We start from the raw sequence: 20,736 nt of genomic DNA, 5'->3' as shown, positions 1-20,736 counted from the left end.
AGAGAGAGAGAGAGAGAGGTGAAAGGAAGGAGAGTGGCAGGCAAGAGGGAGGGCGCAGGACGGTGCGTGGCAGGGCCATCAGATGTCGTCGGCGGTCCCCACGATGCCGTCGACGTCGACGCCAAACAGGTCGATGGGCTGGAACGGCGCCATCGAGATGCGGAACTCGGCCTTGCGGCTGGGCGAGACCGGGGACGACGCCGTCGACGAAAACGTCGTCGTGGCGCTCGTCGTCGGCGACGACGCCGTCGATGACGTCGATGCGCACGAGCTCGACGAGGACGACGTCGTCGGCGGCGATCCGGCGCAGCGGACTTCGGCGTCGGCCGGGCGCGCATGGACGGGCGAGCGAGGAGACGTCGGCGAGGCCGGGTTCGAGTCGCGCCGCTTGTCGGACTTGGTGGGCCGCGAGAAGCGCGCGCTCCTGTCGCGCGAGGGCATGCCTGATGCCCGGTCGGTCGGGATCGGAGAGCCCAGCGCGCCGATCTGGTCTAGCCCGGAGTCGACCGAGGCCGGCGTGAAAGAAATGGTCGGGATGTTGGGCCGCGAGATGCCCGCGACGCTGGCGCGCGGCGTGCTCTGGCCGTCGTCGAGGCTTCCGTCGAGTTCCCGGGCACTGCTGCGGGGCGTCGCAGCCAGCTTGGCCTCGCTGCTGCCGCCACTGCTCGTTGAACCGGCAGCGCTGCTGGAGCCATCGGCCGCCTGGGCCGCCTGAGCCGCCTGCAGGTCCTTGAGCACGCGGTCGACGTGGAGCATCTCCTGCATCATGGCCGACGCCGTCGAAGGGAGGGGGAAGTCGACTCCGTCGTCACCGTCGCCCTGCTCTTGGCTGGGGCCATCGAGGCTGTCGACCCAGTTGGCCATATCCAGGCTGGTCTGGCGCTCGAGCTCTGGCTGGTCGGCGACCTCCCATCCTTCGAACGCGTCCAGCTGACGGATCAGGCTGCGGCGCCGCGTGTCGGATGCCACCGACGAACGCTTGCTGCTGAGGCCGCCCGAGCTGTTGAGCCGCCGCGAGCTACGCTTCTGTTGCTGCGGCTGGTGTTGCTGCTGCAGTTGCGGCGATTGCGGCCCTTGTAGCGGCGGCGACTGTGGCTGCGGCGAACGGTCCCCCCGCCGTCGGATCGAGGACCGCTTCCGCAGCATCGTCTCTTCGGCGTCGGCCATGGCGAGCGCCCTCTGGACGCTGCCGCGCTTCGAGAGCTTGGGCGAGAAGCCGGACCGCTCCTCTCCGTCGCCGGCGGCGTCCTCCTCGTCCTCATCGATTGCCGCTGCGAACCGGTATGAGCTCGGTGGTGCGGCGGGCCGCGTCGATCCGCTCGACGGCTCGTTGCGTTTGATGAGGCTTGTAAACGTGCTGGACCGCCGTGGGTCGAGGTCTGCCCAGTCCTGAGAGCGCCATGTGCTCTGGTCGAGCTCCTCGCTATCCTTCTGCCCGTCGCTCCGAGCGGCGGGCGACGCCGGTCCGCGAACAGACTCGTCCTCGGCATCTGTCACGACCACGACCGGAGGCGGCCTCGCGCCCTTGCCGGGGGAATCTGGCGTGCCGCGCCTCGGCGTTGGCGGCGTCGAGGGCGGCATGGGAAACTGGAAGCGGCCTTCCTTGGGCGATGTCACAGAGCCTGCTGACACCGGCGCCTTGGCCCTGCCATCCTCCGAGACGAGCGTCTCGCGCTTTCGCATCACGCTGCCTCGCCGGCCCACGCTGACCGCAGGGCCTGCCTTGCTCGCCGCCGAAAAGATGGTGATGCGCTTGAAGGCGTTCGAGGCGCGCTTTGTCGCCGCCTGCGGCTGCTGCTGCTGCTTGTCGGCGGCAGCGGCTCGTTTCTGCTCCTTGGCGTGGGCGCGCTCGGCAGCCTTGCGCGCCTTGTTGTCGTGCTCGCGCACCATCTTGTCGATCTTTTCCAGTTCGCGGATGAGCGCCATCTCCTCCTTTTCGCGCGCCTTGAGCTCCTTTTTCGAGAGGGGTCGCGTCGCCAGCACCGGCGTCTCGGGCGGCGAGGGCAGTGCCGTGCTCGGGTTGAAGAGCTGCCCGCGGTTCGGCGGTCCTCCCGGCAGCGACTCTCGCGACGACGACGGCAGCGACGTCGAGGATTCGTAGTGGGTCGAGTACACGACGTGCTGCTCGCCGTACGTCGCCGTCGGCGAGCACGGCGTCATGGGCATCGGGCCAGGCTGCGAGGGCGCCGCCGCCGCCGCTGCTCGCGATGAGTCGAGGCTCTTCCGCCCAAAAAGCAAGGGGAACGACGATTTGCGCGTCCGCTTGCTAGGCGGACTCGCGATGCCCTTGGACATCGTCGAGCTGGCCGACGATGTGGTCGAGGCCACGGCTCGTGGTGGCGAGCCCTGGTGCGCTGCCGCCATGCCCTCAACGCTGCCTGCCGAGGAGGAAGTGGCGAGGCCCTGCGCCATCTCCTGACCGAGGTCGATGAGCGGCGTCGGCTTTTTCCTCTGCGCCTTGGCGCTGGCCTTTTTGGCCGATCTGTCCGGCTGCTGGCTGGCCGCGGGGGGCTCGGCGAAGACGTAGCTGCGGCGCTTTTCCGGCGGGATCTCGATCTCGACGTGGACCTCCTCGCCGTCCTCTTCGCAGGCGGTGATGACAACGTCGGGGATGCTGAAGTGGGAGCGCTGCCGCGCGTGCCTGCCGAGGACGCCATCGCTGGTCTCGATGCGGCTGAGGACGTGGGGCGAGATGGTGCGGGTCGACGTGCTATTCAGAAGCTGATCGATGGGCAGCGAGCTGGAGCGCTCGTGCTGCTGCTGCTGCTGCTGTTGCTGCTGCTGCCGAGGGCTGCCGGTCACGAAATCCGGTCCGCTGTCGTCAGAGAATTCAGAGGTGAGGTCGACGTCGTGCTCGGCGGGGAACGCGAAGCCGGGTCGCTCGCGGCTCTCGGACTGGACTCTGCGGGCATCCTGCCAGGTCTTGCGAGCGCCTCGTGGCAGCGTGGCGGGCGGACTGTCGAGGCCCGGATGGCTGATGGACCTGGCAGACGACGTGTTGACCTGGCGCGCCGATGCTGGTGGCGCGTTGTCGTGGCTGTTGCTCTTTGACGACTTTCCAAGGCGGAAGAGGTTGTTGAGCTTGGACTTTTTCGAGGGCTGTTCCTTGACGACGACAAAGACCATGGCTGAGGTGGGTGTCCCGCTCCGTGCAGGGGCAGGCGGTCCGGCGGCGAGCAGGTGGTGCGCTGCGGATCGGCCAAGTTGTGGTGGACGCTACGAAGGCCGCCTCGTCACGGACACGTCGTGGTGGCCTGCGAGATCGAGGACAGGTCGAATGGCGTAGGGGGCGCTCGCGCTCTGGTTGTCTGGCGGCAGCGATGGCCGAACGTGAGCGAAGGTGATGGTGGTGGTCGTGGCGGAAGATGGCAGGAGGCTAGGTGAGCAGGTTCGATGGCAAGCAATGCCGATGGAGGGACAGTGGCGAGCGGCACGAAGTGGCGGCGGCGGCGGCGGTGTCGGATGGGATAAGTGGCGCCTTGGGGTAGACGAGCGCAGGGGGACGAGGTGGGCCGGCTGGAAGGGACGCAGGGAGGTAGCGGAGAGGTAAGGGCCCGCGAGGAGGGTCAATGCGCCGGGGCAGGGTTCCTGAGGGGGTATGTGCGAGTGTCGGGCCAGAGGGATGCTGCACGAGGCTGGTGGGTTCAAGTACCTGAGTGGTTTGCCGGGTCGTTGTCTTGGCGGTGGGCGTTGTCGTCGTCGCTGATGGCGAATAGCAGGCTAGGTGGTGCGAGGCACGGCGAAGCAGGACAATAAGCCGTATCAAGGGGACTGGGACCGAGCGCGGCGCTGGACGGGGGTTCAAGGGTGATGGTGTTGGTGGTGGTTGTGGTGGTGGTGGTAGTGATAGCGGTGGTGGAAGAACTGGGCGGAATGCGCTGGTAGTGGCGGCGGGCAAGTTAGCGGATCGTCTAGTGCGAGGTGGCGACGGCAGGGGCAGAGCGAGGGGGCGAGCGAGCGACGGGAGCGGGAGGGGGTGAAGGGGGCGGGGAGAGAAACGAGGGCGAGGTCGAGGAGCGAGGAGCGAGGACGGGGGCAAGGTGTCAGCGCAGGCTACCGTAGTACCGTAGTCATGAGCGGTGCAGAGGCTCGAGCGACAGAGGTCAGCGGCGGCCGACGGAGCAGAAGCTAAGGCAGAGGCGGGCAGAGGCAGGAGTCGGCTGCAAGGGGGATCTGACGGGGCCAAGGCCAAGGCAGGCAGGGCAGCATCTATCGTTCCGTGGCCATGGCCAGCAGGCAGGCATCTCGCTCTCGCAGCCCAGAGCCAGGCGCTCCGCTGCCCGCCCACACAACACGCAAGAGGTCGTCGCGACACGAGCCGTCGTTGTCGTCGCCCCTCTTCCTGGGCCTGCCTGATCTGCCGGTGGCGCCAGGGAGTACCGCCGTCGTCCGTCGTATCGTCCTAGCCAGCCTGCCTGCCTTTGTCGTCGGTTGTTGGGCGGCAAGACGCCGTGCGTGCGTGCGTATGCCTGGCCTGGCCTGGCCTGCCTGTCTGCCTGCACAGGCACAAAGGGAAGCAAAGCCAAGCGGACAAGCGACGCGAGCAGCCCGCATGACGAACGGGCTTCCCTTCCATCTCAGACGAAAGCCGGGCGCAGAGCCTCAGCAGCTTGCTTGCTTGCTTTGCCGTCGTCGATCCTGCCCGCCTGCCTGCCTGCCTGACTTGTGCCCGCCCTACGTCTGCTTGACAGGCGTACACCTAGCAGCAGCGAGAGCGTCTTCGTCGTCGCTGGCCCTGGAACGCCGGGTGACAGGCTAGGCACGCGCCAGGCGCTCAAACGAACCATGACCAACCGAGCTGGCCGACACCCCCAAGCCACCCACTAGCCTCAACCCATCCGCCCGCTGCCATGACAAGCGCCGCCGCCGCCGCCGCCGCCGCCGCCAGCGGTGGTCGGCGAGTGACAAGTGCGCCGACTCCTACGAGGCGAAGCGCGGGCGAGACGAGGGCGGGCGTGGACGCGCAACTCGACGCCGTGGTTGGTCGGTCGGTGGATGGCCTGCTCGCGTTTACGTTGTGATGAAGCGAGCAGCCAGGCAGGGTCGGGTGCGTGTTTGGGGCGGAGCGGCGGCGGGGTTGGTTGCTTTGGCTGGTGCGCCGTCGGCAGCAAATCAATTGCAGGCAGGCGGGCAGGCAGGCAAGAAGAGCAAGCAAGCGACGTACGGTGGATGGGCGTGGTGCGGGTGCGGGTGCGTGGTGCGTGCCTCCGGAGAAGAGCAGTCTGGCAGGCAGCCAGCTTGGCAGCAGCAGCAGCAGCTGCCAGCAGGCAGGGCAGGCCGGCGCTCGAAAACAGCAGCAGCTTGCTTAGGCTCGCCTCGCCTCGCCTTGCCCCGCCCCGCCCCGCCCTCGCTACGCCGTCAGATGGGGGCGTTCGTATGACATGCCGATCTTGCTTGCGTGCGTGCAGCTGGCCAGCTAGAGGAAGAGTCGGCCGCCTGGATCATACGACCCGCCTTCATCAGCCTCCCCGTCCTTACGCGGGCGGTTAGCGCACGACGCCACCCAAATGGGTCTCACCACCGTGGCCCCCAGCGCCCGTCTGTTCTTGTCGGGCGGGCGCAAACTATGTACATCGAGAGGTCCGAATTGAGTACACGACGCCGCCGTCGTCGTCGTCGTCGCTCGCGCAAGAGGAGCAGGCCGAGTGGTGGCGCAAGCAAGGTGAGCAGGTGAGCAGCGTTCGAGGCCAGGCTAGGCCATGCACGTCCCGCGACTAGACCAACAGGCAGGCGGGTGAAGCGAGAGAGGCCGGCTGCAGCTCGAGGAAAATGGAATTTTAAGCGTGCGTCGGCGGGCAGCCAGCAGCAGGCTAGGCTAGGCGGACCGACAGCCGACCCTCGAGGTCTCCTTGCTTGCTTGCTTGCATTCCAGACCCCCTCAGCTTGCTTGCTTGCTTCTCCCTTCCTTCCCTGGCCCCCTTAGCTTGGATCCCTGGCCTGCCTCCCTGCCTGCCTGCTTCTCTTCGTTCGTTCGTTCGTTCGTTCGTTCGTCGCTCGTTCTTCCCACCGAAGAGCGAGGGGGAGGGGCACCCGCTCATGCGATCGAGAGGGAGCGGGCAGACGCGCCGAGATCCTCGTACGGTATCGCTCCCGGGCCGACATCGACGACGGCGTCGCGTCTGTATCGTACGATGACACGCCCGCGACCGCCTGCCTGCCTGCCTGCCTGGCCCTGCGCCAAGCTGTCCGCGACGCTACCGGTAGCTGCTGCTCCTTGCTTGCTTGCTTGCCTGCCTGCCTGCCTGCCTGCCTGCTTGCTTCGTCGCCCAACGGATGCAGGGACTCAGCAGCAGCGGCGGCACCGGCAGCAGCAGCGCTGGCAGCAGTCATCGCAGCCGGCCCGGCCTTTGCTTCCGCTCCCTCGTTCTGCGCGTCCGTGGCCCAAACACGCACGGATATACGCTCCTCCGCTGCAATCGGGTAGATGTTACTCCGTCCCCCCCTCTCTCCGAATCACGCCCAGCCCGCCCTGTGACGACGACGACGACGACGAGGATCAATCGCTGCCTGGAACCGAGCGGGGCCGCCGAGGGGATTTGTGCAGATGTTGAACTTGCGGATGATACAGGGACCAAGGTTGAACTAGTCATACAGGGACGAGGTGGGACAGCGGAAAACGGAGAGAGGGAGGGAAGGGGAGAGGGAGAGATCGGGGGAGGACGGAGGGAGGAGAGCAATGGGCGCAGAGTGCGACCACGGCGGTTGTGCGTCGCCCGACTGAAGCGTTGAGCTTAGCAGACCGGCGACGGGGATGGAAGGTGTAATACAAGGCAGTCTTGATACGGCGCCGGCCGGCGCCAGGTCGATGATGGGGAAAGGACGAGAGAAAGAGAATCGTGTCGTGTCGGAAAGATGCTGATGTTGAGAACAGAAAGATGCAGGAGTGTGGGCATGTGCGTGCGTTTGTGCGGGCAGGCAGGTATCTTTGTTGAAAGAATGGGGGGGAAGAGTCGTCATGGGGAAGGGGAAGAAGTTGCAGTCGTTGGAACCAGGGGGGGAAGAGGGGCAGAGGGGAAAGTCGTAGAGGGAGCATCGAGAAGGCCGGCGGAGAGAGGAGTTGATCCTCAATGTCGGGCATCCGAGACGCCAGCGGCGACGACGACGAAGACTACGGCGCCGCGCAGTCGTCTAGTCGGAGGGCTTGGGCGACGGTTGGCGTCCATCCCGAGCGACCCGTTTTGGTGGGGGATCCGCGTGTCGGGGCAGAGAGGAGCGAGGCGAGGCGAGGCGAGTCTATCGTCCAGAGCGAGCGCAGCGTTCGTCGAGAGGAGAGCGCGCAAGGCGGGTTAGGCCGGCTCGAGCTCAAGCGCCGTTGACCGCGGGAGCAGACCCGTCGGCCGTCGTGAGGCGGCTGAGCGCGCCGTCGATGCCGTTCTTGACGCCGTTGGCCGCCTCCTTGAGCGTCGACGAAACGATTCCGCCGACGCCCTGCCCCGATGACTGCGCCTGCGCCTGCCCCTCGAGGAAGGGCTGGAAGATGGCGTCGGCCGCCTTGAAGTCGTTGTGCACGACGTTGACGAGGAAGTAAGTATCAAAGATCGAGTCGAGCAGCCGGCGGCTCTCGGACCCGGCCGGGTAGATGCGCGCCCAGTTGCGGCCGATCTCGTACGCCTCGTCCTTCCAGGCCAGGAACGAGATCGACTCGACAATCGTGGGCTGGATGATTTCGCAGTGCGGGAAGACGCCCCACGTGACGGCGTTGGGCGCCTCGGAGTTGACGTTGGTCTTCATGTCGCCCTGGGCGTTGACGGCGTGGTAGGTCACCTGCGGGTCGAGCTCGATGCGCGAGATGAGCGCCTCGAGCTGGTCGGGCGCCACAAAGAACTCGAGGTAGGCCTTCTGGTAGCAGTAGCCGCCCTTGGGGCCCCAGCCGTGGACCTTGTCGTCGGAGCGCGCGCCGTCGACGGCGGGCTGCGAGTTGATGGTGAGGTAGCCCAGCTGGTTCATGCGCGCCAACTTGGTGTCGATGACCGACGTCTCCTTGGCGATACCCGTCTCGGACCACGGCAGCGCCTTGACCTTGCCGGCGCAGAACGACACAAACAGCTGCTTGACGTCGTCGAGGCTGGTCGGCGTGCCCCACAGCTGCAGCGCCTCGTCGGGCGAGTAGCGCAGCTTGACGCCGTACGCGTCAAAGTCGCCATAGGCGGGCGAGCGGGCGTCGCCCCACCGGCCGTTGGGGAACTCGTCCCAGGTCTCGGTGCGGTTGACGTAGCTCTTGGCCCGGTTGGCCCAAAAGATGGGTCGGATCTTCTCCTCGCGCCGCTTGGGCGTCAGGCTCGGCGTCCAGGGGAGCGGGCTGACCTGGTTGACCGAGGGCGTCAGGCCGAGGTACTCGAGCAGCATCCGCGAGCCCTTTTCGAGGTTCATCGTGTAGATGTGGAGTCCGCTGATGCCCAGCCCGCTGCCGACAATCTTACGGCACATGTCGCCGACGAGCTTGAGCCCAACTTCGCGCACCTTCTGGTCGTCGTCCTTGACCGGATCGAGGGCGTCGTGGAAGTACTGCGGCACCATGGTGCGGAAGCGGGCCGTGGCGCGCTGGAAGCCGCCATACGTCTGGATCGGCATCACTCCGGGGACAATGGGGCAGGTAATGCCGGCGGCGCGCACGTCCTTGACCCACTGGGCAAAGATGTCGAAGTCGTAGAACATCTGGGTGAAGATGAAGTCGGCGCCGGCGTCGATCTTGGCCTTGAGGCGCTGCATCTCGAGCTCCTTGCCCTCGGTGGCCTCCGGGTGGCCCTCGGGGAAGCCGGCGACGGCGATGGCAAAGTAGTCGCCGTAGTTTTCGCGGATGTACTCGACGAGCTCATGGGCGTAGGTGAAGCCGGCGGCGTGGGGCTCCCACTCGGACTGGCCGGCGGGCGGGTCGCCGCGCAGCGCGAGGATGTTGCGGCAGCCAAACTCCTTTGCCTCGCGGAGGGCGGTGTCGACCTTTTCGCGAGGCATGTTGGTGCAGGTGAGGTGCATGCACGTCTCGAGGCCGATGTAGGTGTGCACGGTCTTGACGAGCTGCGACGTGAGGTCCGAGGTGCGGCCGCCGGCGTTCCAGGTGATGTCGACAAACTCGGGGCCGAGCTCGGCCATGCGCTCGATGCGGTCATAGAGGTTGGTCAGGCCCTGGGCGGTGCGCGGCGGGAAGTACTCGAAGCTCCACCAGATGCGGCCCTCCTTTTCGGCCTTGGCAATCTTGTTGGTGACTGGGGGAGAGGCGGCAAGGGAAGGGAGGGGAAGAGGCAAGGCACAAGGAGTGGGCAGATGAAGGCGCAGTGGACGGCAGCAAACGTCGTCAGCAGCCAGCACACACCAGGAGAGGAATGTCAGAGGGGGAAGGGGGCCCGCACCGGAGGCACTCACTCTTCCACGAGGCATCGCCCTTGGGCGGCGGCGACGGCGGAGACGAGGCGATGGGCGTCGACATGGCGGGTGGCGAGCGGAAGCGGTTCGTAAGATCGAGCGGCAAGGAACAGGAGGCGGCGATGGGCGAAGAAAGCGGTGCGACTGGCAGGTGGCAAAGGCTCCTCTTGCGGTTGCTGTTGCAAGGGCGTGGACAGCGCGAAGCCTGGAAGGATCAATCAACGAGGCGAGCGAGAGGATTGCCTGCTCGAGAGAGGTGCAGACGAAGGGAAGGGAGCAGGGAGGATGAAGGCCGGTGGGTGATTGTAGTGCGCCGAATGAGAGGAGAGAGTTGGCGGCGAGGAGGGGTGGTAGGGGAGAAGAAGAAAGCACGGCGAGGATCTTCCAACGACGGCGGACGACATGGTCCCGCCGCCACCTTCTTCCGCCTCGTGCGTGGGTGCGTGTTGCTCTCCTGCCTGCTTCCAGCCTGCCTGCCTCGCTCTTTGTTCTCTGATACGATCTGCCTTGGGGTCGCTGCAGGCAGGTTGAACGTGCAGCCCGGCCGCCTGGCCTGCCAGCTGCCTGTCTCCCGTAATCCCGCCAATCGGGCCTTGGCCTGATTTTTCTGACCCCAGCCTGCCCGCCCAGCCAGCCAGGCGGGGCCCATGACTCGCCTGAAAGCGATGCCTGGCTGCGTTTCTTCTGAAACCCATCTTGCTCTCTCTCCCCCAGCCTCGGCCATCGCCGTGGGTGCGTGCGAGGGCTGACGAACGTGCGATGCGGCCTCGTCTTTCTCGTGCGAGTCGACCGCCATCCAGCCCTCTCCCCTCGCCCCCCCTCACTCGACCCGGGGCCTAACCGCAGCGAAGTTCTCAGCAGCACGCCCTCGTCCTTCCTGACTGCGCAGTTGTAGGCAGCGCGCACACTTGCGCCAGCTAAGCGTCCTGCATTTCCGGCCCTTCTGTACCACAAGAAAGACCAAGAGCGACGACCGTGAGCGAGACCGATACACAAGGCCCCGTCGGCGCTCTTTGTAGTCACACAACAACACACGATTCGAGCATCGGGGACCGTGCATGTGCAATCGAGCTCTGGCTCAGACTCCAAGGTGTACAACGAGAGGGAGGATGGAAAGAGGAAGACGACGACGACGACGACGACGACGAGTCCGCCACCGGCTCACGGCTTGCCCAGCCTCTTGCCGTTGCGGCGCGGGCGCTCGCGCACCACCATCTGGTTGCCGTTCTTGGTGCCCGGCTTTCGGGTGCGCGCAAACTTGGCCAGGTGGCCGTAGATGGAGCGCGGGTGCATGTTGGACTTGGACTTGCCTCGTCCACCGCCGTGCGGGTGGTCGACGGCGTTCATGGCCACACCGCGCACCTTGGGCTTGCGGCCCAGCCACCGGCTGCGGCCCGCCTTGCCCAGCCGCGCGTGCTGGTGGTCCTTGTTGCTCACCGTCCCGATGGCCGCGCAGCACGTCGACGGCACCAGCCGCACCTCGCCGCTCTGCAGCCGCACCTGGGCGTGCGAGTCGCCCGCGCCGTTGCGCCCCGAAAACGAAACCAGCTGGCCCGACGTGCCCGCGCTCCGCACCAGCTTGGCCGGGCCAAAGGGCACCAGGGTGATCGAGTGGATCGTCGTGCCAATCGGAATCAGGTTGAGCGGCAAAAAGTTGCCCGGCCGGATGGCGAGCGTACGGAAGATACCCAGGTCGAGCTGCGACCCCGCTCCCACGCCCGGCGAGGCGGCGCCGGCAGCCTCGCCGCTGGCGTCTGCCGCGCTGGCCGGAGAGGTGGGCGAGCTCGTCGCCGTTTGTGGCGCCGAAGGGTCGGTCGAGAGCGGAACCTCCTCGTCGTGGACGCCGACGGTGGTCGAGGTGATGTCCGAGGGCAGGCCGCTGCGGTAGCTGCGCACCGTGTCGCCCTGGCGCAGGCCGTCGGGGGCCAGGATGTAGCTCTTGCGCTGGGTGCGGTTGTGCTGGATGAGGGCGATGTGGGCGCTGCGGCCCGGGTCGTACTCGATCCGCAGGACCTTCTGGTCGCCCGACTCCCAGCGGTAAAAGTCGACGAGGCGGAGCCTCCTCCGGTGACCGCCTCCGCGGCCGCGCACGGTGATGTGGCCGTGGTGGTTCCTGCCTCCCTTGTTCCTCTTTGCCACGGTCAGCGAGCGCTCGGGCCGGCCGTCGTAGAGGTGCTCGTTGAGCGGTATACGGAGCCACCGGATGGAGCGGGTGATGGGCTTGAACGTCTTGAACTGACGGTCCTTGCGCACAAAGGGCGAGAGCCTCTTGGTCTCGACGCCGAGCCGCGCCGAGACGGTCGAGGCGGCAGCGCGCTTGGCCCGTTCCTTTTTCTCCTTCTTGATGGCCAGCCGCCGCTCCTTTCTCGTGGGCACGGCGGGGGCCTTTGCTGCTGCGGCGGCCGTTGCGGCGCCGAGGCGGAGGTCCCGTGCGACTGCCCGCGATGCGGGGACCTGTGCGACCGAGGACGAGAGGCTGCGCGACTGAGAGGAGAAGGCGGCGGGGAAGGCGGATAGCCTCGAAGCCGACGAGCTGCCCTGCGCGGCGATGGCACGCAGCGAGGCCCGCTGAAGGAGCAGCGCCGCGGCCATTATGGTGTGTCGAGGTCGAGCGACCGGGGTGTCGGTCTGCCAGCAGCGATGTCGATGCGAGCGGCTCGGGAGGCGGCGGTCGGTCAAAGAGTAGAGGGTGGGGGCTACGACGGCGGCTTCGATGCCCTGTGCTGCGCAGACGTGGTGGCGGTGGTCGTGGCCGGCGATGACACGGAAGGACGACGAGAAAGCAGCGGGGCCAGCAGGGGGATGATTGGATCGGTGGTGATGGCCGGGATCGAGGCAGGGAGCGGGCGAGGGCCGCCCTGGAAGAAAAATCCGATACCTGGCTCGCGCCGCTTTCTCAGCGCCGGCCGTCTCTCGCACGACAGAGCAGCCTGGCCTCTTTCGTCGACGGCCGGCCTGGAGTCGCTCGCGTGGTCTGGCTGGCTGGCTGGCTGGCTGGCTGGCTGGCTGGCTGGCTGGCTGGCTGGCTGGCTGGCACGCCGACGAGGGCCCGTTCTTGTCGCCCCGCTGGCCCGGCCCCGCGTGGCACAGAGGCGCGGCCACAGCGAGGCAGGCCACCACCGCCCAGCACCGACCACCCTGCTGGCCTGCCTGCCTGCTGGCCCACCGGCGTCTTTGCCGCGGCCACCTTGCCCACCTTCTTCCTCCCTCCTCTTCTTCGTCTTCTCATCAGCCTCTTTGCCCTCGTAGCCTCTCCGCCCAGCCTTTACGGCCTCCGTCTCTCTCGTTCTCTAACCGCCACCCCTGCTTCGACGAGCCTTTGCTTGCCCGGCATGAGCAGCGTCAACGTCTTCCTGCTAGCCACCACCCTCGGCCTCGCCTACGCCCTCTACCAGAAGTCCAAGCCGAGCTCTTCGAGCGGCGCCGCGGAAAAGGTGGCCGGCGGGAGCGGTGCGGGCGCCAAGAAGAACAAGAAGAAGAAAAAGGCCGGCGCATCCTCGACGGCGGCGGGATCGGGTCAAGACGAGGCGGCGGCGGCGGCATCGTCCGAGGCCAAGCCCAAGCAGCAGCAGCAGCAGCAGCAGCAGCAGCAGCAGCAGCAGCAGCAGAATGGTCACGCCAATGCTAGCGCCGCTGCAGCTGCCCCTGCTGCCAATGGCCAGGCCAATGGCGCGGGTTCCGCAAAAAAGGGCGGCAAGAAGGCTAACAAGGCCCAGCAGCAGCAGCAGCAGCAGAAGCAGCCGCCAGCAAACGGCACGCTGAAGACGGGGTCGCCCTCGACCGCAGAAGAGGAGACGACGGACGACGATGCAGACAACAACACCGGCAACAAGGAGGCCGCGGCGACGCAGGGCAGCGCCAAGGCGACGGCGGCGTGGACCAACGACGGCCTGCGCAAGAAGCTGCAGGCGGGCACCGAGGCCTTGCACGCGCAGCTCGACGACATGCGCGACGAGGACGTCGACCCGACGCCGCAGTACACGCACGTCGCGCGCATCCCAGCCCCGGCGGCCCGGGAGCCCCGCACCGTGCGGCTCACCCAGGCCGACCGCGAGGACGGCTGGGAGTCGGTCTCCGGTAGCGGCGCCGCTCGGTCGCGCTCCGTCCAGCCTCGAGCCGGAGGAGGAGGAGGAGCGGGAGGAGCGGCGAGCGGCGGCAACAGCTTTGCCTCGATCGCATCCAACAACCCCTTCGCCGCGCTACCGAACGAGGTCAGCACCGCCAAGGTCAAGTCGCTCCCTTCGTCTTCGTCCGGCAACGTTTCGACGACGAGCCGACCAGCCGTATCATCCTGGACCACGGCGGGATCCTCGTCCAAATCTCGCGGATCATCGTCATCGGCCGCCGCCGCTGCCGCCGAGGCTTCGAAAAAGCAGCGTCAGAATGCCGCCAAGAATGCGGCCAAGCGAGCCGCAAAGGAGGAGGAGGAGCGGCTGCGCCTCGAAAAGCTCGCGCGGTACCGCAAGGAGCAGGAAAAGGAAAAGATCCGGAACCTCCCGCTCCCCTCGTCGGGCGCGGGCAGCAGAAGAACTACGACGACGACGAGCGCAAAGGTGCCCACGGCCAAGGCGTCGGTCAGCGAGACGGGTGCGCTCATCTGGGACTGAGCCGGGCCGCCTGCGAAACAAGACGCTCGCACCCCGTGACGTCGAGATTGGAGGAAGAGTGAAGAGGGAAGAGCGAGATTGAGAGCGGCTGGATCCTCGGCGTGCCGAGTCGTCGACGCGACCGTGGCCACCGACCTGCATACCACCCAACCTGCCTGCCTTGCAACCCCATCGCTACCCCTTGCCCGCCACGGCACGAGCGAGCGACCTCGTCGAGGCGCTGCGCATGTACCAGCCGTAATAAGCAAACTGCCGAACCCCAGCATCGAATAGAGGCGACCGTCCTGAACACCTGCAACATCATACCCTGTCCCTGCGCACCTTTTGCTCACCCTCTCTCTGTCTCTGTTGAAGATGAGGATGAGAGAAGATGGGGCCCAGCGAAGACGAGAATGGAGAGGAGCCCGACGGTCATGGCTGCACCGTGGCGATGACGAGGCCGAGACCCGTCTTAGGGCTCGTCTTGCGTACGGCGCCGACCATCTCGGGGATATGGTCCATGTCGAGGTGCGGCGTGAAGGTCTCGACAATGTCGACGCGTGCGAAGTCGAGGTGTTGTGCCAGCTCGAGAAACGCCCAGGTTGGCGCGACGACGTAGCTCAAGCTCGTCGCCGCCCCCTCGTGGTCCTCCTGGACCGCGCGGCCGAGCTCGACGGCAGTAACCGTGTTCGATGCCACGATATGCGCCCGGCGATCCGTCGACGCCTCGTCGCTGCGGCTGAGGGACGGTAGAAGATGGCGAGGCACCATGAACGTCTTCCAGAAGTAGATCTTGGTCGGCGTCTGTGTCCGCCCCTCGAGCGGGGTTAGGTCGGGCACAATGTGTCGGTCGATGTGCAAGAGCGCCGGGACGAGGCCGGCCTGGTGCGCGAAGCCAAAGAAAAAGAGCTGGAGCGTCTGCTGCACGGCAAAGAGGACCAGCTGTCGGCAGGACGTCCGCGGGCGCACAAAGATCGTAGTGGTGTCAGCATATGCTGCTGGCTTCGCGAGCACAAGCACGAACTCACGATGGCAGTCTTTGTCCCGCGAGCAGCCCCGCGCCACGACGCCGAGCCGAGATGGCGATGGAAGAGCAGGATCGTCGGCACGACGAGGGGTAGGAGGAAGCGCGGTTCCTGGTGCGGCGAGATCGAGAGGCCGACGAGCGAAGTGACGATGATGGATGAGAGCACAGCTGCAGTTACAAGAGGGCCAGAAGGGACGTCGGTCAGCATCATCATGCTCTCCGAAACGAACGCAAACACAAAGCGAGGCCGTCGTCCTGTCGGTGTCGTCGTCTGGTGACATACCGCTAGACACGCCAGGTGCTGGCCTGTCGCTGACCCGCTTGTCGACGCTTCCTGACCTCGACCTCCTCTTGCACCGCACAACGGCGGCCCAGATGAGCGTGGCGACAGGCGCCGCCCCGACAATCATCGGCAGGTTGACGAGCGCGTGCAGCCAGCGCGGGTGGACGCCGTGGAGAGCGACGTTCTGGGTGCGCATGTTGTACGTGAATGCGTTGAAAGGCGCAAGGACCCACCGGGTCCCGCGAGCGTAGTAGCGCGAGTCGTAGGCAACGTGGGCGGCTGCAATGGTCGCAAAGGCAGCTGCTGCCGAGAGCAGAGCTGCCAGACGGCTCGAGGGCCGACTGCGTGGGCTCGTTCCCAGCGTGACGAGGAAAGCTACGCCGATCGGAAGGAAGAAGAGGACAAAGGTGAAGCGCGAAAAGAGGCCGAGGGCAGCGAGGGCCCCCAGCGCTGCGGATGCCAAATGAGGCGAGCTCGGCACGACGGCGGCAGGGGGCGAGAGGTGCTCCAGAGCGCTGCGATAGGCGAGTAGGCTGAGTGCGAGCACTGTCGACTCGACCGAATTGGAAAAGGGCCGGACCTGGAAGGTAAGGATGGAGCTCGACGCCGCGAGCAGGCAGAGGGCAGAGAGGCGGCGGGTGCGAGGCGCGAGGCAGAAGACAGCGTAGTCTGACGAGGCAGGGGGAGAGATGCGATTCAGCGGGATGAGGGAGCTTTTCTGAAGTAGTCATGGGCGAGCGGGGACCGTACCGAGGATGAAGGAAGCCGCAAGAAAGGTGAGGCGCTGGAGATAGAAGAGGGTGCTGGCTTTCGGTGCTGTGAGAGAAGCGGCGGAAGGGATGGCAAGGGTCGGGTCGGGGTGAGGTCGCAGCCGGAAGATACCGCCGCAACAGAAAAGGTATCGGCGACGCACCTCGTTCCGGGCTGAGGGCGGCGTAGATGGAGGCGGGTAGGTTGACGAGGCGGAGGCTAGCCATGGAGCGACAGGAAAACGAGGGCTGGAACTCCCACATCTTTCGCGTGTCGAGGCCGAAGACGTCGCCTGAGCGATCGAGAAAGAGACAATTCGAGGAGAGTGTGGTGAGGTCGGCGTTCATTTGCCCCTGTTTTCTACAGGTAGAGCCGTGCGACACGCACCAAAGGCTGATTCTCCGCTCTGGAAGAACTCGTCTGGGTGGATGTAGGCGTGGCCCCGTAGCGCCGACCAGACCCGTATGGCGACCAGCGCAGCATAGAGCGGAGCGAGCGAGGACGCTCGTGCCATGACTGTATGTTGCCTATGTTGCGGTACGGTTGGCAGCGGCGCGGGTCATGGTCGAGGCAGAGGGAGGAGGAGGAGGTGGTGGTGGTGGTGGTGGTGTTGGAAGCCGTCGTGGCCCGCAGAACGTCGGGCAGCGTGTGGAGGCCAGGCAGGCTGTGTGTTGGTCTGTGAGCCGTCCTTCGCGTGGCCCGGGCGCCTGACCTGCCCTTCTGGCCTCGCCTGTCCGCTTGCCTGTCCGCCTGTTGGCCTAGGCCCGGCCCCGGCCAGCCCTGTGGGCGCCGGCCTCTATCCGCGTCGCGCTCCCAACCCGCGCCTGCGCCGAGGCCAACACGCGACCTCATTCTGGCCCTTGCTGCCCGAACACCACCACCACCACCACCACCACCACCACCACCACCACCACCACCATCGCCATCGCCACTCCGCTCACCACACCGCTCGCTCCTCTGCTACACCACACGCGACGCTCTGCTGCACCGCTCGACCCACCGCTGCCCTTGCTCTGCTCCTCGCTGCACCCCGTTCGCAACTAACCGCCACCATGGACGAGGAGGACCCCGCCCTCCAGTTCTTTCCCGACGGCAATGTCGACCTCTACGCCACCCTCGGCGTAGAAAAGTCGGCCACAGGCGACGAGATCAAAAAGGCATACAAGAAGTGGGTGTCCGTCCTGTATGCCGGGCGTTTGGCCGTCCCCGCACCGCCGCTTGACTGACGATCCCCTCCCCCTCGGCCTCCCCGCATCGCGACGCCCGCTCAGGCTCGCGCTCAAGTTCCACCCGGACAAGGTTCTCTCGTCTGCCACGCCGGCGGCCGCCAACGGAAGCAGCAGCAGCAGCAGCGCCAACGCTGCGCCGTCGGCCGAGGAGACCATCCTCAAGTTCCAGAGGATCGGCTTCGCCTACGCCGTCCTCTCAGACGACGTCAGGAGGAAAAAGTACGACAACACCGGCAGCACCCGCGAGCTCGGCATCGGCGAGGGCGTCGACGATTTCGACTGGAACGACTACTTCAAAACGCTCTGGACCGGCGAGGTCTCCAAGCAAACGCTCGAGGACTTTAAGCAAAAGTACCAGAGTGAGTGTGGCGCGCGCGGCCCCTTGACAACCGAGGCCGTGCCGCTCAGGGTCGGACGGCATCGCGCTGACGATCGCATCGGGACCCCCCTTCCCTTCGCCGTCCCTCTGCACCGACCCACGTCGCAGACTCGGACGAGGAGCGCGACGACATTGCCGCGGCGTACGACGACTCGGACGGCTCGCTCGAGGCCATCTTTGCCGCCGTGCCGTGCAGCGAGTTCCTGGTCGACGAGCAGCGCATCATCGACATTATCGAGCGCCTGATTGACGAGGGCCAGCTGGAGCGCAAGCCGGCGTGGACAAAGACGAGCAAGGACAAGGCGGGGCGCGCCAGGCTGCGCAAAAAGGCCCAGGGCGAGGCCAAAGAGGCGGAAAAGCTGGCGCGGGAGCTCGGCGTCTGGGACGACCTGTTTGGCGACGGCGCAAACAAGGCCAAGGCGGCGGCGGCGGCGGCCAAGAAGCGAGCCGCAAAGGGCGGCGACGACGACAAGCAAAAGGACCAGGAGGAAGACGAGGACGAGTCGGACGAGGGACCGAGGAAGCGGAGCAGCCGCACCAAGGCAGACGCCAAGGGCAAGGCGGCCAACGGCACCAAGGCGAAAGCGGGCTCGAAACGCGGCGGCGGCGGCGGCGGCGCGGACGACGACAGCGACCTGGCGGGGCTGCAGGCACTCATGCGGAGAAAGGCTCAGAACCGGGCGTCGGCGTTTGACGACATGATTGCCAAGCTCGAGGCCAAGAGCGGCGGCAAGGAGAGTCGGCCCTCGGACGAAGAGTTTGAGCGGATCCAGAAGGAGATGATGGAGCGCAGAAACAGCGGCGGTGGCGGCGGCGGTGCAGCCGAGCCCAAGAAGAAGAGGTCGGCCGCCGGCTCGTCGTCGTCGTCGTCAAAGGCCAAGAAGACGAGACGCTGAGCGGCTGGCGTTGCGCGTCGGCCGGCGAGCAGCGTGGCCAGGCCGCACCGATACCTCTCTGAGCCCCGCCCTCTGTACCCAGCCCAGCCCTCGCTCCTCGAGCCTCTTGATTTGCGGCCCGATTGTACCTAACATGGCCCGGCTGGCAGGGTAGGCCACCGTCGTAAAGCTAGCCGCACGCTCATCATTGCGTGTTACCGCATCCGCTGGCCGTTATTGCCGTTGCAGGCGTGCCGGTCGACCAGCCAGCCGGCCGGCCAAGCAAGCGCCGGTGCCGGTGGTGGTGTCGAAGAAAGAGTGCGGTGCGGTGCAGTGCGGTGCGGTGCGGTGGGGCCACGGTGCGGCTGTGTAGGTCGAGAGTGAAGGGGGCCGGCCGGTCTCTTGCCCTTTTTCTTTTGGCGGCGTTTTGAAAAGTCGGCGAGTCGGTGGTGGCCCACTCCGTTGCGACTTGCGAGGCAGGGCAGCGGGCAGGCAAGGCACGGTTCCATGACGCACTCTCGCGGCGCCGGGCGGGTCGACATCCGGCATCCCGACGTCGATGCGTCGCCTGCCTTACCCTTCCGCCAGGCACGCCCGCACGCGGCGGCAGGCCAGGCCAGGCCAAGGCCGCGCTTTTTTGGCCAGCCAGCTGCAGGCAGGCAGGTCGGTCGGTCAAAGGCAGGCCAGGTCGAAGGAAGGCGGGCTTGGCATGTGGTCCCAAGTCAGTCGCCTCTCTGGCTACGCTAGGGTCGCATACATCCACCATCCTCACCTTCCTCACCTTCCTCCACCACCACCACCACCATCCTCCCCTCCCCTCCCGTCCTAGCCTCAAACCTTCGAACAACGATGCGATACACCCACATCCTCGCCGTGCTCGTGACGCTCCTCGTCTCGGTGTTCGCACAGACACCTTCCCCCTCGTCGTCGTCGGCGTCGCTCCCCTCCAGCAGCGGCGGTAGCTCCACCGCTCCTCCCACTTCCTCGTCCTCCTCCCCCTCGTCGTCGAGTGCGAGCAGTAGCAGTACGAGCGCCAGCGCCATCATCGGCAGCGCTATCTCGTTCACCCTCGAAACGTACGTCCCCCGCCTCGACCTCAGCACCAGGCTGCTCCCCGGTTTTGTCGTCGCCAATGCGTTGGGACGAGGGCGTGCGATGCTAACCTCACCTCTCTAACCCTCATTGCCTTGTTTTTCCACCCGCCGCGAAACGGGACAGGATCAACCCGACATCGACTTCATCCAGCTCCTCCTCTGCCGCCACATCCTCCTCGTCCTCCACCTCTTCGTCCTCCTCCTCGTCGTCGTCAATGTCGTCTTCGACCTCCACCGCCTCGGTCATCCCGAGCCCAACGACATCCGCAGCACCCAACGCCGCAGTCGCGCCCCTCCGCTCCCCAGGTACGACCTCGGCAGCCGCGGCGGCCATGCTCGCCGCTCTCGTCATGGTCGTCGTTGTAGGCGGCGCCGGCGGAGGGACTGCAGTGCTCTGAGCAAGGCGGCGGCCCGGTCCATCGCAGCGCTTCTACTTGCACCCGTCGGGGCTCGTCCGGTCTTGCTGCTGTGCCCGCTCCTCGACGCACATGCATACGCACACGCGCGCACACCGCGACCTGGCGAACCCTTCACTCTCGCCTCGACGCCCCCTTCTGTCTCTCTGCCTCCTTGTTGTATCTGCCCACCTGCTGGAATTGCATCGGACCTTGACTTATCCCTCACGACATGCCCCCAACCCGGCCCCTGCGCGGCCTCATCGCAGCTCGGCGACCATCTCCTTGAGCCTCACCCAGTCCTCGCGCTCCTCAAACTCGGCCTTGGTCCTGGCTACAAACGTGCGCACCAGGCTGCGCGCCTGGTACTTGCAGTCGTCCATGGCCCTCGGACCCGCCGCACCTTGGCCCTCGCCCTCGCCCCCGCCCTCTTGCGCGGGCCGAGGTCCGAGGCGAAGCAGCACCTCGACGGTGCGTTCGACGTCGACGCACGCCTCCTCGAAGCGCGCCGGGTCGTGGCAGACGGCCTCGTCGGCCGGGTTGCCCGCCCCGGCGCGGTAAGCGTTGAGGTGGGCCGCGATGGCCTTGGCGTTCTCGCCCGTCCACTCGAGCAGGCGCGCGTACTGGCGGTAGATGGCCGCCGACGACGAGATGCGCGCCAGCAGCGTCTCGTCAAACAGCTTGCGCACCTGCCGGTACAGGCCCAGACCCGAGTTGGCCCCTGGCCTCGCCTCATCGCCGCCACCGCCGCCGCCGAC

General features: G+C 66.5%; 8 protein-coding genes across 8 annotated transcripts in view; 3 read left to right on the top strand and 5 right to left on the bottom strand.

Moving 5' to 3' along the window:
• Positions 1-78: 78 nt before the first annotated feature.
• On the bottom strand, positions 79-3,126 carry PFL1_01461 (uncharacterized protein; the record flags this gene model as incomplete). The annotated part of the gene is made up of 1 exon (XM_007878963.1): positions 79-3,126. The coding sequence occupies one exon, from the start codon at positions 3,124-3,126 to the stop codon at positions 79-81; it is 3,048 nt and encodes a 1,015-aa protein (XP_007877154.1).
• A 4,176-nt stretch (positions 3,127-7,302) lies between these two features.
• On the bottom strand, positions 7,303-9,424 carry PFL1_01460 (uncharacterized protein; the record flags this gene model as incomplete). Its single annotated transcript, XM_007878962.1, has 2 exons — positions 7,303-9,203; positions 9,361-9,424. The coding sequence occupies 2 exons, from the start codon at positions 9,422-9,424 to the stop codon at positions 7,303-7,305; spliced, it is 1,965 nt and encodes a 654-aa protein (XP_007877153.1).
• A 1,097-nt stretch (positions 9,425-10,521) lies between these two features.
• PFL1_01459 (uncharacterized protein) lies at positions 10,522-11,952 on the bottom strand (the record flags this gene model as incomplete). Its single annotated transcript, XM_007878961.1, has 1 exon — positions 10,522-11,952. One exon carries the CDS (start codon positions 11,950-11,952, stop codon positions 10,522-10,524), a length of 1,431 nt encoding a protein of 476 aa, XP_007877152.1.
• A 740-nt stretch (positions 11,953-12,692) lies between these two features.
• On the top strand, positions 12,693-13,967 carry PFL1_01458 (uncharacterized protein; the record flags this gene model as incomplete). The annotated part of the gene is made up of 1 exon (XM_007878960.1): positions 12,693-13,967. One exon carries the CDS (start codon positions 12,693-12,695, stop codon positions 13,965-13,967), a length of 1,275 nt encoding a protein of 424 aa, XP_007877151.1.
• Positions 13,968-14,378: 411 nt separating this feature from the next.
• On the bottom strand, positions 14,379-16,520 carry PFL1_01457 (uncharacterized protein; the record flags this gene model as incomplete). Its single annotated transcript, XM_007878959.1, has 6 exons — positions 14,379-14,888; positions 14,975-15,141; positions 15,257-15,925; positions 16,007-16,072; positions 16,170-16,298; positions 16,394-16,520. The coding sequence occupies 6 exons, from the start codon at positions 16,518-16,520 to the stop codon at positions 14,379-14,381; spliced, it is 1,668 nt and encodes a 555-aa protein (XP_007877150.1).
• A 538-nt stretch (positions 16,521-17,058) lies between these two features.
• Positions 17,059-18,510, top strand: PFL1_01456 (uncharacterized protein; the record flags this gene model as incomplete). The annotated part of the gene is made up of 3 exons (XM_007878958.1): positions 17,059-17,174; positions 17,278-17,594; positions 17,723-18,510. 3 exons carry the CDS (start codon positions 17,059-17,061, stop codon positions 18,508-18,510), a joined length of 1,221 nt encoding a protein of 406 aa, XP_007877149.1.
• Positions 18,511-19,338: 828 nt separating this feature from the next.
• PFL1_01455 (uncharacterized protein) lies at positions 19,339-19,981 on the top strand (the record flags this gene model as incomplete). Its single annotated transcript, XM_007878957.1, has 2 exons — positions 19,339-19,565; positions 19,708-19,981. 2 exons carry the CDS (start codon positions 19,339-19,341, stop codon positions 19,979-19,981), a joined length of 501 nt encoding a protein of 166 aa, XP_007877148.1.
• A 257-nt stretch (positions 19,982-20,238) lies between these two features.
• PFL1_01454 (uncharacterized protein) overlaps positions 20,239-20,736 on the bottom strand; it is a gene marked incomplete at both ends in the record, with an annotated part of 4,510 nt that continues 4,012 nt past the window's right edge. The window contains one exon of the mRNA XM_007878956.1: positions 20,239-20,667. Within this exon, the coding sequence (XP_007877147.1) occupies positions 20,239-20,667 (429 nt within the window). The remainder of the gene's footprint in view (positions 20,668-20,736) is intronic.

The sequence above is a fragment of the Pseudozyma flocculosa genome (genome assembly GCF_000417875.1).
Source record: "Pseudozyma flocculosa PF-1 unplaced genomic scaffold scaffold00003, whole genome shotgun sequence".
In the NCBI taxonomy this organism is placed as follows: domain Eukaryota; kingdom Fungi; phylum Basidiomycota; class Ustilaginomycetes; order Ustilaginales; family Ustilaginaceae; genus Pseudozyma; species Pseudozyma flocculosa.
This window is presented reverse-complemented; position numbering and strand designations above follow the sequence as displayed.